The 13,099-nt window shown below is 36.0% G+C and overlaps 1 protein-coding gene across 1 annotated transcript; it reads right to left on the bottom strand.

Moving 5' to 3' along the window:
• Positions 1–2,104: 2,104 nt before the first annotated feature.
• LOC132745069 (uncharacterized) lies at positions 2,105–7,402 on the bottom strand. The gene is made up of 3 exons (XM_060733904.1): positions 7,243–7,402; positions 2,842–3,144; positions 2,105–2,301 (listed from the first exon to the last, which is right to left on the bottom strand). Exons 1-3 carry the CDS (start codon positions 7,342–7,344, stop codon positions 2,188–2,190), a joined length of 519 nt encoding a protein of 172 aa, XP_060589887.1. The 5' UTR covers positions 7,345–7,402; the 3' UTR covers positions 2,105–2,187.
• Positions 7,403–13,099: the final 5,697 nt, after the last annotated feature.

Below are 13,099 nucleotides of genomic sequence, written 5' to 3'. Positions count from 1 at the left end.
TAAACCGGCAAAATGGATTTTTTTAAGTACTGTCTATACTTATGGCTTCATAATTATTTAGAGAAAGTTCATGAATCATGATATTGCCAAGTTATATAACTCTGACATTTATTTTCCCAATTTATATTGCCTTTTTTCACTTTGAAAATAGGACCTTGTATGGTTAACCTTAAATGGCCGTGTATTTTTTGTGGAGTAAGGGGTCTCTAGTGTCAAGGTCACTGGTGTGAAAATATTTATTACGTGTTATCCGAAAACGATAAGAAAAGTGATATCCGAAAGACTGATTAGTAATTTTAGTTGGCCAGTCCGGGAATCGAACTCACAAGGTCGAGATTACAAGTCTCGCGCTCTAACCGATTGAGCTATGCGGGCTGGCTGCTAACAATAATTCCGGTGCATATTATATGTGTTAATCGTAAAATTCGGTCATATCTAACGCCCGACTGCGGATCGAATACTACATGATCAAGAAGTACTATGTTTTAGATTTTCGTATTGACCGTGCATTTCATACTATGTTTTTCACGTATTTGCCGTTTCTGATAAAATAAAAAAAATTGCCATCACGTTTGAAGTGAATATTTAATATATATATTTTTTTTGGGGGGGGGGGGATATAAGAATATAAAAAGGGAGATAATTTAGCAAAAATACCTGTCAGGATCATCTGTCCTTTAGAAATGCATTAGTACTTTTACATGAAATAAGTATTTAAGTATAAAGTGAATATGTTTGAAATTAGCCGTAACCAAAAGGTTAATCAGAGCGAAAACATCTTAGAGAAATAAGGGGAATAACTTTGCAAACTATATCTAGGATTATCTGCCCTTCGATATTGCATCATATGATCATAGTAAACAAATAAACCACATTTAAAGTAAACTCGGTAGTGTCTGAGAAAATAAATGAAATTACTTAAACAAAATTCTGAGAGCGACAATACCATAATACCTTTAATCTGTTGTCAATCAGGGTTACAAATGAAAATGGGAAATAAAAGAAAAATACTTATCTATAGAGAATTTAGTATCAATTATCCTTTCAAGCCTAAAGATTACATTATATAGGAGCTCAAAACCTCGATATTTAGGTTCATAAAAGAAAACAAGTAAAACAAAAATGGCAATTACAATAAAAATAACTATAAGAATGTTAAAAAAAATATAATACTACTTTAATCATGATTTTAACATGAATTTACATCTTGCGACATTTAACGGTAGTGTTGCGACATTTAACGGTAAGGGAAATTCGTGCGACATTTAACGGCAAATGATTTTGCGACATTTAGCGGCAATGTGCGACATTTAGCGGCAAGTTCGATATTTAACATTTTCACACACATTTTCAGCAACTTTGAGAACTTACAAAAATAGATTGAAAGGGGTCATCTAAGAACATGCTGTCTGCTTTTCATTATCTAGGATATACAGGCTTTGTAACTTAAATTCTATTATATTTAGTTTCCACCCAGTGATTTCTCGTTTAAGAACAGCATATTTTCTACTTGGGGAATATATGTCCCTTGTCATGGAATGAATGAATTGCGAAGAAGATTCTTCTATCAAAACAATTTCATGAACACATCTCTTGATGTTCCTTATTCTTATGTAAACACCATTTGATATCAAAATGTCGAGAACTCCTTAACCCGGGGGGGGGGGGGGGGCGTGGGCGCTTGCTAGCATTTAAAACTACCATCTATAAATTACAATTTTGACGTGTTCGGCGACCCATATGGTTTCTATTTTATCCCTGTCATTCGAATATCACTACATATACACAAAGATTCCAAAAGATATACGGAACAGATTGAAAAATAGTAGTAGCCTGGTGAGTTCCCAAGAGAGCAGGAAACTACGCAATTCAAAAATAGTTCCAAAATATATCATTGATTAAATTTATTACAGAAGAGGGCGTTTGTAGCAGGAGCAGAAAAATTAAAACCAGACCATAGACAGTTATTTCAATCCTGATAATGATCTTGTTTTAATTCTTCATCATTTACGTACACGGAAACCCGCGTTAATATCACACATCTTTATTACCCCACCGATCAAAGACAAGTTCAAATAATATCTGCCATTTAAACACAACAGAATTAAGAAGTCAAGAAATTTATTTAGAAAACAAAAGCAATAATTTAAAATGATTAGAAAAAGAAACAAACAATTAAAATATGAATCAGTGATAATCAAAAGCAGAAATAACAAATGATTGATCAGGGTCAATTATATCGTCTCCAATTTCATCTCTCAAGCGCATAAAAAAAGCTAAACGATCTGGCACATATTCCTCCTGAAAATAAATATATATACTCACATTAACCTTTTAATCAAAGTAATCTTTTAGTAGACTTTTACATGTATTTAATTATCGTAAATTAACCGCGGTTGTTTAAAATACAAACTATGTACATAATTCTATAATATATTTTGAAATCAAACGAAGACGAGTGACTGCAGCTTCCTTTAATTTAAGCCCAGTCCCCTTTTAATGTTTATTTAAAAAACAATTTGCATATAACTTCTTTGCGCTACGTTATCAAAAGTTATAACCAATTTTACAAATTGACAATTATAAGCATGGCAATCAGTTATAACAAGCCACCTACATGCGAGAAATTATGTCAATTTGGAACTTTTAAAATCATCTGCGACCAAGCAATTTGATCATTAAAACTATAATTGTATCATATTTCTGTAGAATAATAATATATGTATCTATGTTTATGGTTCGGATCGGACTATCCGTCCCGAGAGGGTGGGGGATCCGTCCAGTTGGCGGTAAGGAGGCTTGCCGAATATTAAAAGTTAAGTAAGGGAATAGATAACTTACCTCCACATATGGGTTCTTCTTCATATATTCTATGTATTCCCGGTTTTCTTTTTCTTCTGGTGTTTCTTCTTGAATTATTGGTGATGGAGTTCTTTCTTTTGCACTTGTGTTTTCATTTGTCGGATGTGTGTATGCAGTATTTGTATTGTTGTATGCAGAATTTGTATTGTAATATGTTGAATTGGGATGATAGTAAGTAGAATTTGGATGTGTGAATGTAGAATTCGGATAGAAGAATGGTGATATGTAGACAGGGGAAGCTTTGTTTATATTGAATTTCTGTCTTCCGTATGTAGCTTCTGCCTGCAAGATTATAATATGATACATCTTATTGAAAGTACATAAAATGCATTCCAACATGGGTCGCTGTAATCCAGAAAAACCGGCACGGCGGACCGAGATTTGACTAAATCTGAATCTGAATCTGAATGTGTACACTGCAGAACCTTCCGGTATATACGCAGCGGGAGAGAGGAGCTAAGTAATTTAGTAGCACTGTTGGAGAGCTGTTTTAAAGCTCTGTACTGTATCTGCGCACACAACGGCACTATCTAAGTTATTCCAATCACTAATAGTCTTAGGAAAGAATGATTGTTCAAATTGGTCACTTTTTGAGATAATAGGTTTATAGCACTTATGATGGTTTATAGCTTGTTTTTAGCTCACCTGAGCACGAAGTGCTCAAAGGTGAGCTTTTGTCATCACTCTGCGTCCGTCGTGCGTCGTGCGTCGTGCGTCCTCCAAAAAATGGCGTCAAACTTTTCAAACAACATCTCCTCCTAAACTACATGGCCAATTGCAACCAAACTTTACAGAAATGATCCTTAGGTGGACCCCTTTCAAAGTTGTTCAAAAATTTAAATTCCATTAAAAACTCTGGTTGCCATGGCAACCAATAAGAAAAACTTAAAAAATCTTCTTCTAAAAAACCGTAAGAGCTAGAGCTTAGATATTTGGCATGAAAACATCTTCTAATGAGTGCCTACCAAGTTTTGTTCAAATCAAAGCCCTAGGGTCAAAATTGGCCCCGCCCCAGGGGGTCATTGATTTTCCCTATATGCATATAGTAAAAACTTAAAAAATCTTCTTTTAAAGAACTCAAAGAGCTAGAGCTAAGATATTTAGCATGAAACATGTTCTAATGGGTGTCTACCAAGTTTGTTCAAATAAAAGCCCTGGGGTCAAAATTGGCTCCGCCCCGGGGGTCATTGATTTTCCTTATATGTGTATAGCAACAACTTAAAAAAAATCTTCTTTAAAAAAACCCAAATAGCTAGAGTTTAGCTATTAAGCATGAAACATCTTCTAGTGAGTGTCTACAAAGTTTGTTCAAATCAAAGCCCTAGGGTCAAAATTGGCCCCGCCCCGGGGGTCATTGATTTTCCTTATAAGACTGTGTATAGCAAAAACTTAAAAATCTTCTTTGAAAAAACCCAGATAGCTAGTGTTAAGATATAAAGCATGAAACATCTTCTAGTGAGTGTCTACCAAGTTTGTTCAAATAAAAGCCCTAGGGTCAAAATTGGCTCGCCCCCAGGGTGTCTTTGATTTTCCCTATATGCATATAGTTAAAACTTAAAAAAATCTTCTTTTAAAGAACCCAAAGAGCTAGAGCTAAGATATTTAGCATGAAACATCTTCTAATGAGTGTCTACAAAGTTTGTTCAAATAAAAGCCCTAGGGTCAAAATTGGCCCCGCCCCCGGGGGTCATTGATTTTCCCTATGTGCATATAGTAAAAACTTAAAATCTTCTTTTAAAGAACTCAAAGAGCTAGAGCTAAGATATTTAGCATGAAACATGTTCTCATGGGTGTCTACCAAGTTTGTTCAAATAAAAGCCCTGGGGTCAAAAATTGGCCCCGCCCGGGGGTCATTCATTAGCTTGACTTTTTTTTTTTTTAGATATATACATATTATATATATATACATATATATTTAATATTTATATATATATATATATATATAGATATATATATATAAATATATATATATATAAATGTATATATATATAGATATATATATATAGATATATATATATACATATTATGTATATATATATATATATATATATGATATATATATATATATTATTTTATATATATATACTATACATACATATATATATTATATATACATATTATGTATATATATATATATATATAATATATATGATATATATGTATGTATATATATATATATATATATATAGTATATATATATATTATATAATATATGTACATGCATATACATATACAACCAAGTTTGTTCAAATAAAAGCCCTGGGGTTTAAACTGGCCCCCGCTCCAGGGGCCTATATACAGGTGAGCGACTTTGGGCCATCATGATGTTTTTAGTTTATGTAATTGTCCTAGTTTCTTAGGTTTAATTAGGCGTTTACCACGAATAGGGGTCAGATAGGTATCGGTGGGCATGGTGGCACCAGCCCCTCAGCCACCTTGGAAGAAGAATTCAATCGTTGCCATTTTCCTTTCTGTCTTTAATGGAGAATGCTCAAGTTGCTTCAACATCCTGGTAACGCAGCCTTGATCTCTTGATTTGTAATCCCGAGAAATAAATTCTAGCAGCCTTCCGTTGGATCGACTCAAGTTGTCTATATCTTTTGTAGGAATGGGTCCCATAAATTGAGCTGTATCAAGAGGATCTAACAGGGATAAGTAGGCTGTTTTCCTGCAGAGTAGTGGGCAAGTGTTTAAGGTTTCTCTTGAGGAATCCGAGTGTAGAGCTGGCTTTGTTGGTAATCTTCGTGATGTGGGTACCAAATTTTAGATTGTCTGTAAAAAGTGACACCAAGGTATGGATTTTCATCAACTTGTTGTAGGATATGATTGTCTAGTTGGTAAAAATTAGTGGATCGTTGTTGATACTCATAACATAACATTTTTTGGCATTGAATTTCATACCCCAAGTAGATGCCCAAAGTTTCGAGTGATTTCAGGTCTGTTTGTAGTTGGAGATGGTCTTTTCTGGTTTTAATTTGCGGTATAGGAGACAGTCATCGGCAAATGAGACGGACAGTTGATTTTTAACGCAGTCTGGTAAGTCATTTATATGGCAGAGGAAGGCTAGTGGTCCGAGGACAGTACCTTGCGGAACTTCCTGAGTCTACTGTGACTGGTTACGGATGCTTCACCGTCTACCACTACTCTCATGGTTCTGTTGGTGAGAAAGTCTCGAAAAGCCACCGGTTAATGTTTTCCGTAATACCATATAATTGCATCTTGTGAAGTAAGCTTTCATGAGGGACGGTATCGAAGGCTTTAGAGAAGTCCAGTATCATGATATCTATCTGAGATTTATTGTCGTGGTGTTGTAGTAAATCATGAAACTGTGGTGAGGAGCTGGGTTTTCACATGAGTAGCCTGATCTGAAGCCGTGGTTTAGTGAGGTGAGGATGTTTTTTGTTCAAGGTGGTCAAGGATGTGCTTGCAGATAATATGTTCTAGTAGTTTACAGGAGACTGATGTGAGTGAAACAGGACGATAATTTTCGGCAAGGTGTGAGTCGCCCTTCTTGAAGACAGGGGATATGTTTGCGGCTTCGCCAATCTGAGGGTAGTTTACCACTGTCAATTGATGTTTGGAAAATATGTCGTAGTTGGTGCAAGGGTCTTGGCACAGGTTTTAAGGACAATGTTTGGAATTTCCATCTGGACCTATGGCTTTGCTGGTTTCTATATTGTTAAGTAGTTTTCTCTATGCCTTTAGTAGTTATTTTCAGTGGAGGTATTGGTGCTTTAGCTCTAATCTGTCGATGGTTTATTGTTGTTTCCTTTGGTAAAGACGGATCTGAATTGTTTCTATAAGTATTTCTGCTTTTTCTTTGCTGCTATTGAATAGTTGTCCTTTTTTCTTTAGTGTTGTTGTACGCCAATATTGTCTTGTCTTCTTGATTTAATTAGCCGCCAGAAAGGTTTACTGTTTTTTTCTTCTAATCCTTTGATGATAGTACTGTTTATGTGTCCGATTTCAGCCTTCTTGAATTCTTTTTTACATTCACGTTGAAAGGTTTTAAAGTGAGTCCAGTTTCCAGTCTTCTTAGCATTATTGTATAAGCGGGATTTTCTTTTGACCATACGTTTAAGTTTATGATTGAACCATGGTAGAGACTTTCTTTTCTTGCTCATCTTAGATGGAACATTTTCTTCTACACTTTTGAGAATCCTTAATTTGAAGAGTAACCATAAATAATGTTGAAACTTGCGTAAAAACCGTCAGACAGACACGCAAACAGAAAATTATTTTAAAAAGGATTTTCAACCTTCAAAGAAGTTCAACCAATTGACGCGATGACACAAAACGAAATGTAAATACATATATCAGTAGTTTTATTTATTTTGAAATAGAATAATAATCATTCGACAAAAATATAGGGCTACTTACACTATAAAATGATTGTTTCGTCCAAAAATATCCATTTCCGGGTACATAATTTAAACATGTAAAGGTGTTTGTCTGCTCAGAAAGACTTGCCATTTGTAACATTTCTGTAGTTTGTATCTATCTGACAACGACGTTAGTTACGGTGACTATGCGTCGTAACGACGTCATTCTTACGATTTCCTTTTTGTAAACAACAATTCTATTGGATGCTATTTATATTGCTTTATTTGTGACGTGTCATAATTATGGTTAACTTATCCGTTAATTCATCCTTGCGATCTTATGCTGCGATTTCATACAGTATCTTTGTAAAAAATCGTTTCTCTATATTATATCTAAAGTATACAGCATGAATGATCTATTGTGTAACCTTATTAGTTAGGTCAGAATGTAAAGTTAGCCGAGCCTTTTGCAGTTTTGGGTGTTTAGTATGGAGGGGAATATCCGCCAAAAGTATATGGATCTTGATGATATGTTTATATCTGAATGTCATTCATCAATGTCTTTTGCGGCTATTTTCTGTCTCTTTTCCGTTAGGTCTTTTGAACAGAAGTCTGTATCTGTATGTTTAACCTATTAGTCTCTGTTTTATCTTCTATTCGATTAGTCCTAAGAGGACTATGTTTTGGTTTTGTCAGTCTTGTAGTCATTTCATTCATTAGTGGAGTAGCGGGGGATCGAACTCACGACCCTTGATTGGTAGACAGACAGTGTTACCACTACACCATAGCGCCCGCGCTGAATAATATCTGTTTTTGAAAGTCCTATATACATAATTACTTCAATGGCTAATAAAGGGATTTGCAATTAAATTTTAACACCTTTACTTATAGGTAGCCAACCAACGTGACTTTTTATATATCATCACGATTTAAGTAATATTTTTACAGATCACTCTCCTGTTAAGATACCCTTGAAATTAAGTTGAGTGTATCCGGAATTCTTAGGTATATCAGATGGTGTGATAAACTTTTTTTGTAGAACTTTTCTGAAACCGAGTTTCCAAGAGCTGCTATGGTATCACAAGCATGCATAGCAATCTCCCGATTTCAGACATTTAAGGCAAATAAACGGGCTATTTTTACAAAATGAAACGTTTTAAGTTCCAAGAGAAACTTGTCATTTGATTCAATTTGATGATAAAAGAAAATTGATATGATCGTTAACACTGCAATTTAGATCAAAGGGCTGAAAGCACTAATTGCGATTGATGAACTTAAGCTATTATTGCCCAAAGTAAACAAACTACAGAATGCGACATGTCATTGCTTCATATTTAATTAGTGTCCTATACATCTCTGCAGTTATGTAAATTAAAAGCCCCCTGAAGGTGCTATATGACGTATATGTTATTCTATAATGTTGCTTGTAATCTCGATATTGTGGGTCTGATTCCCGTGCTGACCAACTAACATTACTAAACAGTCTTTCGGACGAGACAATAATTCGAGGTCCCGTGCATGAGTTGTATTATATTGTTGTATTATATGGGGTAAAGGAAATACGAACTACATATATAATGTTTGTAAAAATCATTTTACAGCAACCCCAATTTAAAGATCTCCGTCAATGTAACTATTCGAATCTCGTAACTGGTTACCATGCCTTGATATATATAAATACCACACGGCGTTACTCTTAAATATGACATAAAAAAACAAAAACAAAAAAACAACAACATTAAATTACATGGCACAAATGTAACACAATTGGTGACTTTATCAGACAGCAAAATGTACAATTTAAGACCAAACTATATTGAAGACATTTTCGTCATGGCATGAATATTTGGAACAGTATACCTTTAAATATTCGCTATGTTGACAATCATAAATTCACTCACTCACTCATTCCTACAGATTTTTTTTTCTAGGAGTGAGTGAGTGACCGACCGACCGACTGACAGTAAATTTAAAAAGCAGGTAACATATTCTAAGTGTGATTATACAGTATTCGGTTTGGTGCCTTCTGGGTACCCTACTTTGGTGTGTCGGGGGCTGCGTCCTGTGAACGTTGCCTTTGCCTTGTTGATCTTTATTCTTGTCTTTTCAAGTAGGAAAAAAAATCTGGAAACAAAGTGATCCCTCGGAAGCATTAATCACAACAAAATTACATAAGAACTGCAGACTCGGTTTGATTGAGTCTGTACATGAGGGATAATGAATAGGTTAAGATAATGAAAAGGGGATCTGAGGTTATGAAAATCTGGAAACAAAGTGATCCCTCGGAAGCATTAATCACAACAAAATTAAAAGAAAATTGCAGACTCGGTTTCTTTAGGTTCCTCAGATGTATGTTTATGTTGTTTTATACTGTTATGGTGACACTTTTGTGTCTCTTGTTGTTTCTCGTCTACGGTAAGTATCTTCCCCTTTACCCCTAGTTTTTATTTATCCCCCCTCTTCCCCGGGTCTCATGTCCCCTTCCCCTGTGCCTTTTTGACTTTATGGGCCTAACATCCAATCATTTATTTGTTTTCTTTTAGTTTCTTATCAGTTATTAATTATTTATTCTTATGTAGTTGTTTGCCTGCCTGTGCTCTGCCTTATGCGGCTGTCCTATTTTTGGATAAGGTCCTCCTGGGCTCCTTGCCACTGACGCTTGTTACTGGGTCGGGTGGGGGCTGCGTTCATTGAACGCCGCCTTTCCTTGTCGATCTTGTTTATCATATTCTTTAGGGATTCTTATTTCCTTCTATTTGATTGAGTGTCTGTTCATAAGTGCGACATCCCTCACGCCCCTAGAACCGGCTTGAGCGGTACTCAATTCTCAACACTCAATAGTGCTGGCATCAATGATCCCGAAGGACCAGAAAAATATAACACTAAAGTGAAATCGGGGCTTTTTACAGCTGCCACACGGCACTATAAGAAATAGAGAAAAACCGAATCCTTAAAGAAAGTCCAACACGGCAAAATTGTAAAATGTTGCAGGCTCGGTTTGATTGAGCTTGTTCTCAAGTGCAAACTACCGTCCACGCCCCCTAGCACCGGCTTTTCGGGGGCATTCGTCACTTTGGTGACAGCTCTTGTTTTACTTGGGGACGAAATGCCGCTTTTCATGGAATGGCACTTACGTGTTGAAGGTTCCGTGATAACCGCCATATGAGCACATCTGCGGATGTTTCAAAATTGTACCAGTTCATGTTAAACATCTGCTTAAGCCGGTGCTAGGGAGCGTGAACGGTAGTTTGCACTCGACAGTACCGTCCATGAACAGGCTCAATGAAACAGAGTCTGCAACATTTTCAATTTTGCTGTATTTGGCTTTCTTTGGCGATTCCAGGTTTGGTGCACCATTAACCGGTTTAAACTCCCCAGCAGTATTTACGCTGCTGACCGTTCCAAAGCAGCGCCCCTCTGTGTTCCTCAGATGTATGTCTATGTTGTTTCTTACTGTTTTGTTGACACTTGTGTCCCTTGTTGTTTTCTCGTCTACGGTAAGTATCTTCCCCTTTGCCCCAAGTTTTTATTTTGTTTGGATTAATGCCTCCGAGGGATCACTTTGTTTCTGGCATTTTATTTATCCCATCCCTTCCCCGGATCTCCTGTCGCCTTCCCCTGTGCCCTTTGACTAATCTTGGATAAATTCAAAATCAATAACTTTCAAGCTTCAACTGTCAGTACATACGATTTTTCTACACTTTATACAACTTTGCCACATAAATTAATCAATGATAAACTAATTTCCCTAATTCAGAAAACTTTTGTACGGGAAAAAGTTACCTTTCTAGCATGTAATTCTAACAAAGCTTTTTTTACTAACGGTATTGTTAAACATTATACTATGTGGACCTGTGACGAAGTTTGTAGAGCACTCTCTTTTCTTTTAGACAACATTTATGTCAGGTTTGGTAATACCCTATTTAAACAGATCATAGGAATTCCTATGGGTACTAATTGTGCACCCCTGGTCGCCGATTTGTTTTTGTACTGCTATGAAAGAGACTTTATGTTGAGTCTCTCTGAAGAGAAACAACAAGATGTTATAGTCGCATTTAATAATACTTCCAGATACCTTGATGATATTTTTAATTTAGATAATCCTTATTTTGATCAAATGGTGTCTGACATTTATCCGCATGAACTACAACTTAAGAAAACGAACTCTTGAAATTTTAGTACTTCATTTTTGGATCTTCATATTACTATCAACAACAATTCTATTCACACGAAAATTTATGATAAAAGAGATGACTTTGACTTTTGTATAGTTAATTATCCACATTTGGATGGAGACGTACCCCATGCAACATCCTACGGGGTTTATGTTTCTCAGTTAATTAGATTCGCTAGAGCTTGTAACAACGTAAAGGATTTCAACGAGCGGAATATTTTTATAACCAGCAAGCTTCTAAAACAGGGCTACCGCTATCATAAATTACGGAAATATTTTACTAAATTTTACAATCGTAACTTTGATTTAATTTCTAAATTCAATAGTGATTTAAAAACTCTTCTGCGACAAGGGATTAGCCAGCCTGGTTTTTATGGCGATGTGGTTTACAAACTTCGTAAGATTTTGGGTCATGGTAATTTTTCTGCTGTTTTTACTAAAATCATTAAACGTTTTATTAAAAGAGGTTATGACCCTACTATTTTAAGACATATTGCATGTTTAGTGTTCAACCCTTTTACAGTTGGACACTACGCTTTCCTCTTTTGATTGCATCTGACGGACCAAGTGGGAGACTCTATGATGGATAGTTCGTAAAGCCCTCTGGGACTGAATTGTCTTAATGTTCGTTTTCTGCCTTGCTTCGTCGGGCCCTTGTAGGTGATTTTCTTGTTGCTCTGTCTTCCTTTAGGACATTGAGTATTTTTGTTATGGTCATTGGGTTTACTTTTATATGTTTCTACATGATCATTTTAGTGTTTTACTTATTTAACCTTTTGTAACCATGACAACTGTTACAATTTCACTTGGTGGGGATTCATTTTATTTACACTGTCTCGTTTATAGGAACATGGTGGGGTTAAGAGCGAGGTTTGGTGCACCATTAACCGGTTTAAACTCCCAGCAGTCATTATTATGCTGCTGACCGTTCCAAGGCGGCGCCCCACTGTGTTCCTCAGATGTATGTCTATGTTGTTTCATACTGTTTTGGTGACACTTTTGCTTGTGTCCCTTGTTGTTTTCTAGTCTATGGTAAGTATCTTCCCCATTGCCTCTAGTTTTTATTTCTTTGATTAACCCCCCCCCCCTTCCCCCGGTCTTCTGTCCCCTTCCCCTTTGTGGGCCTATTATTATTTTCTTTGAATTCCTAATCAGTTACAAATTATTTATCATTTAATGATTAACGTGTCGTTGCCCTGTCCTTTTTATGTTTGGGGTCCGCCTGGGCTCCTTGCCATTGGTTATTGTTGCTGGGTCATGGGGGGGTTGCGTTCATTGAACGCCGCCTTAAAAAGTCGGCTGTAAAAAGTCTCCCCGTACATTTAATCAATGATGTTATATTTTCGATCCTTGAAGATCGTTCAGCACGACATTATTGTTGTGCTTGTAGTATTTTTAGTTTAAACTTTTCGGCATTTTCTAGTTGGGTGGTTCCAATATTCCTACTTGAATAATGTTGAATCACCCTTAGGATATGTTGCCTGCTTTTTAAATTTGTCTTTTGACGTCTTATCTGTGATACGCAGGCTTCATAACCTCTGATCCCCTTTCAAAATTCCATTTTATTTAGTTCCGCCCATTGTTTTCTCGTTTAGGGCACACGCTTTTTATTACTTGGGGACCATACGCCGCTTTTCATGGAATGGCACGAAAGTGTCACATTGAAGGTTCCATGATAACCGCCGTATGAACACATCTGCGGATGTTTCTAAATTCAAAATTTTACTATTTCATGTTTAAA

The sequence above is a fragment of the Ruditapes philippinarum genome, unplaced genomic scaffold, assembly GCF_026571515.1.
Source record: "Ruditapes philippinarum isolate M1 unplaced genomic scaffold, ASM2657151v2 ctg14683_1_1_1_1, whole genome shotgun sequence".
In the NCBI taxonomy this organism is placed as follows: domain Eukaryota; kingdom Metazoa; phylum Mollusca; class Bivalvia; order Venerida; family Veneridae; genus Ruditapes; species Ruditapes philippinarum.
Note: the sequence above shows the minus strand (reverse complement) of the source record. Positions and strands in the feature narration are given on the sequence as shown.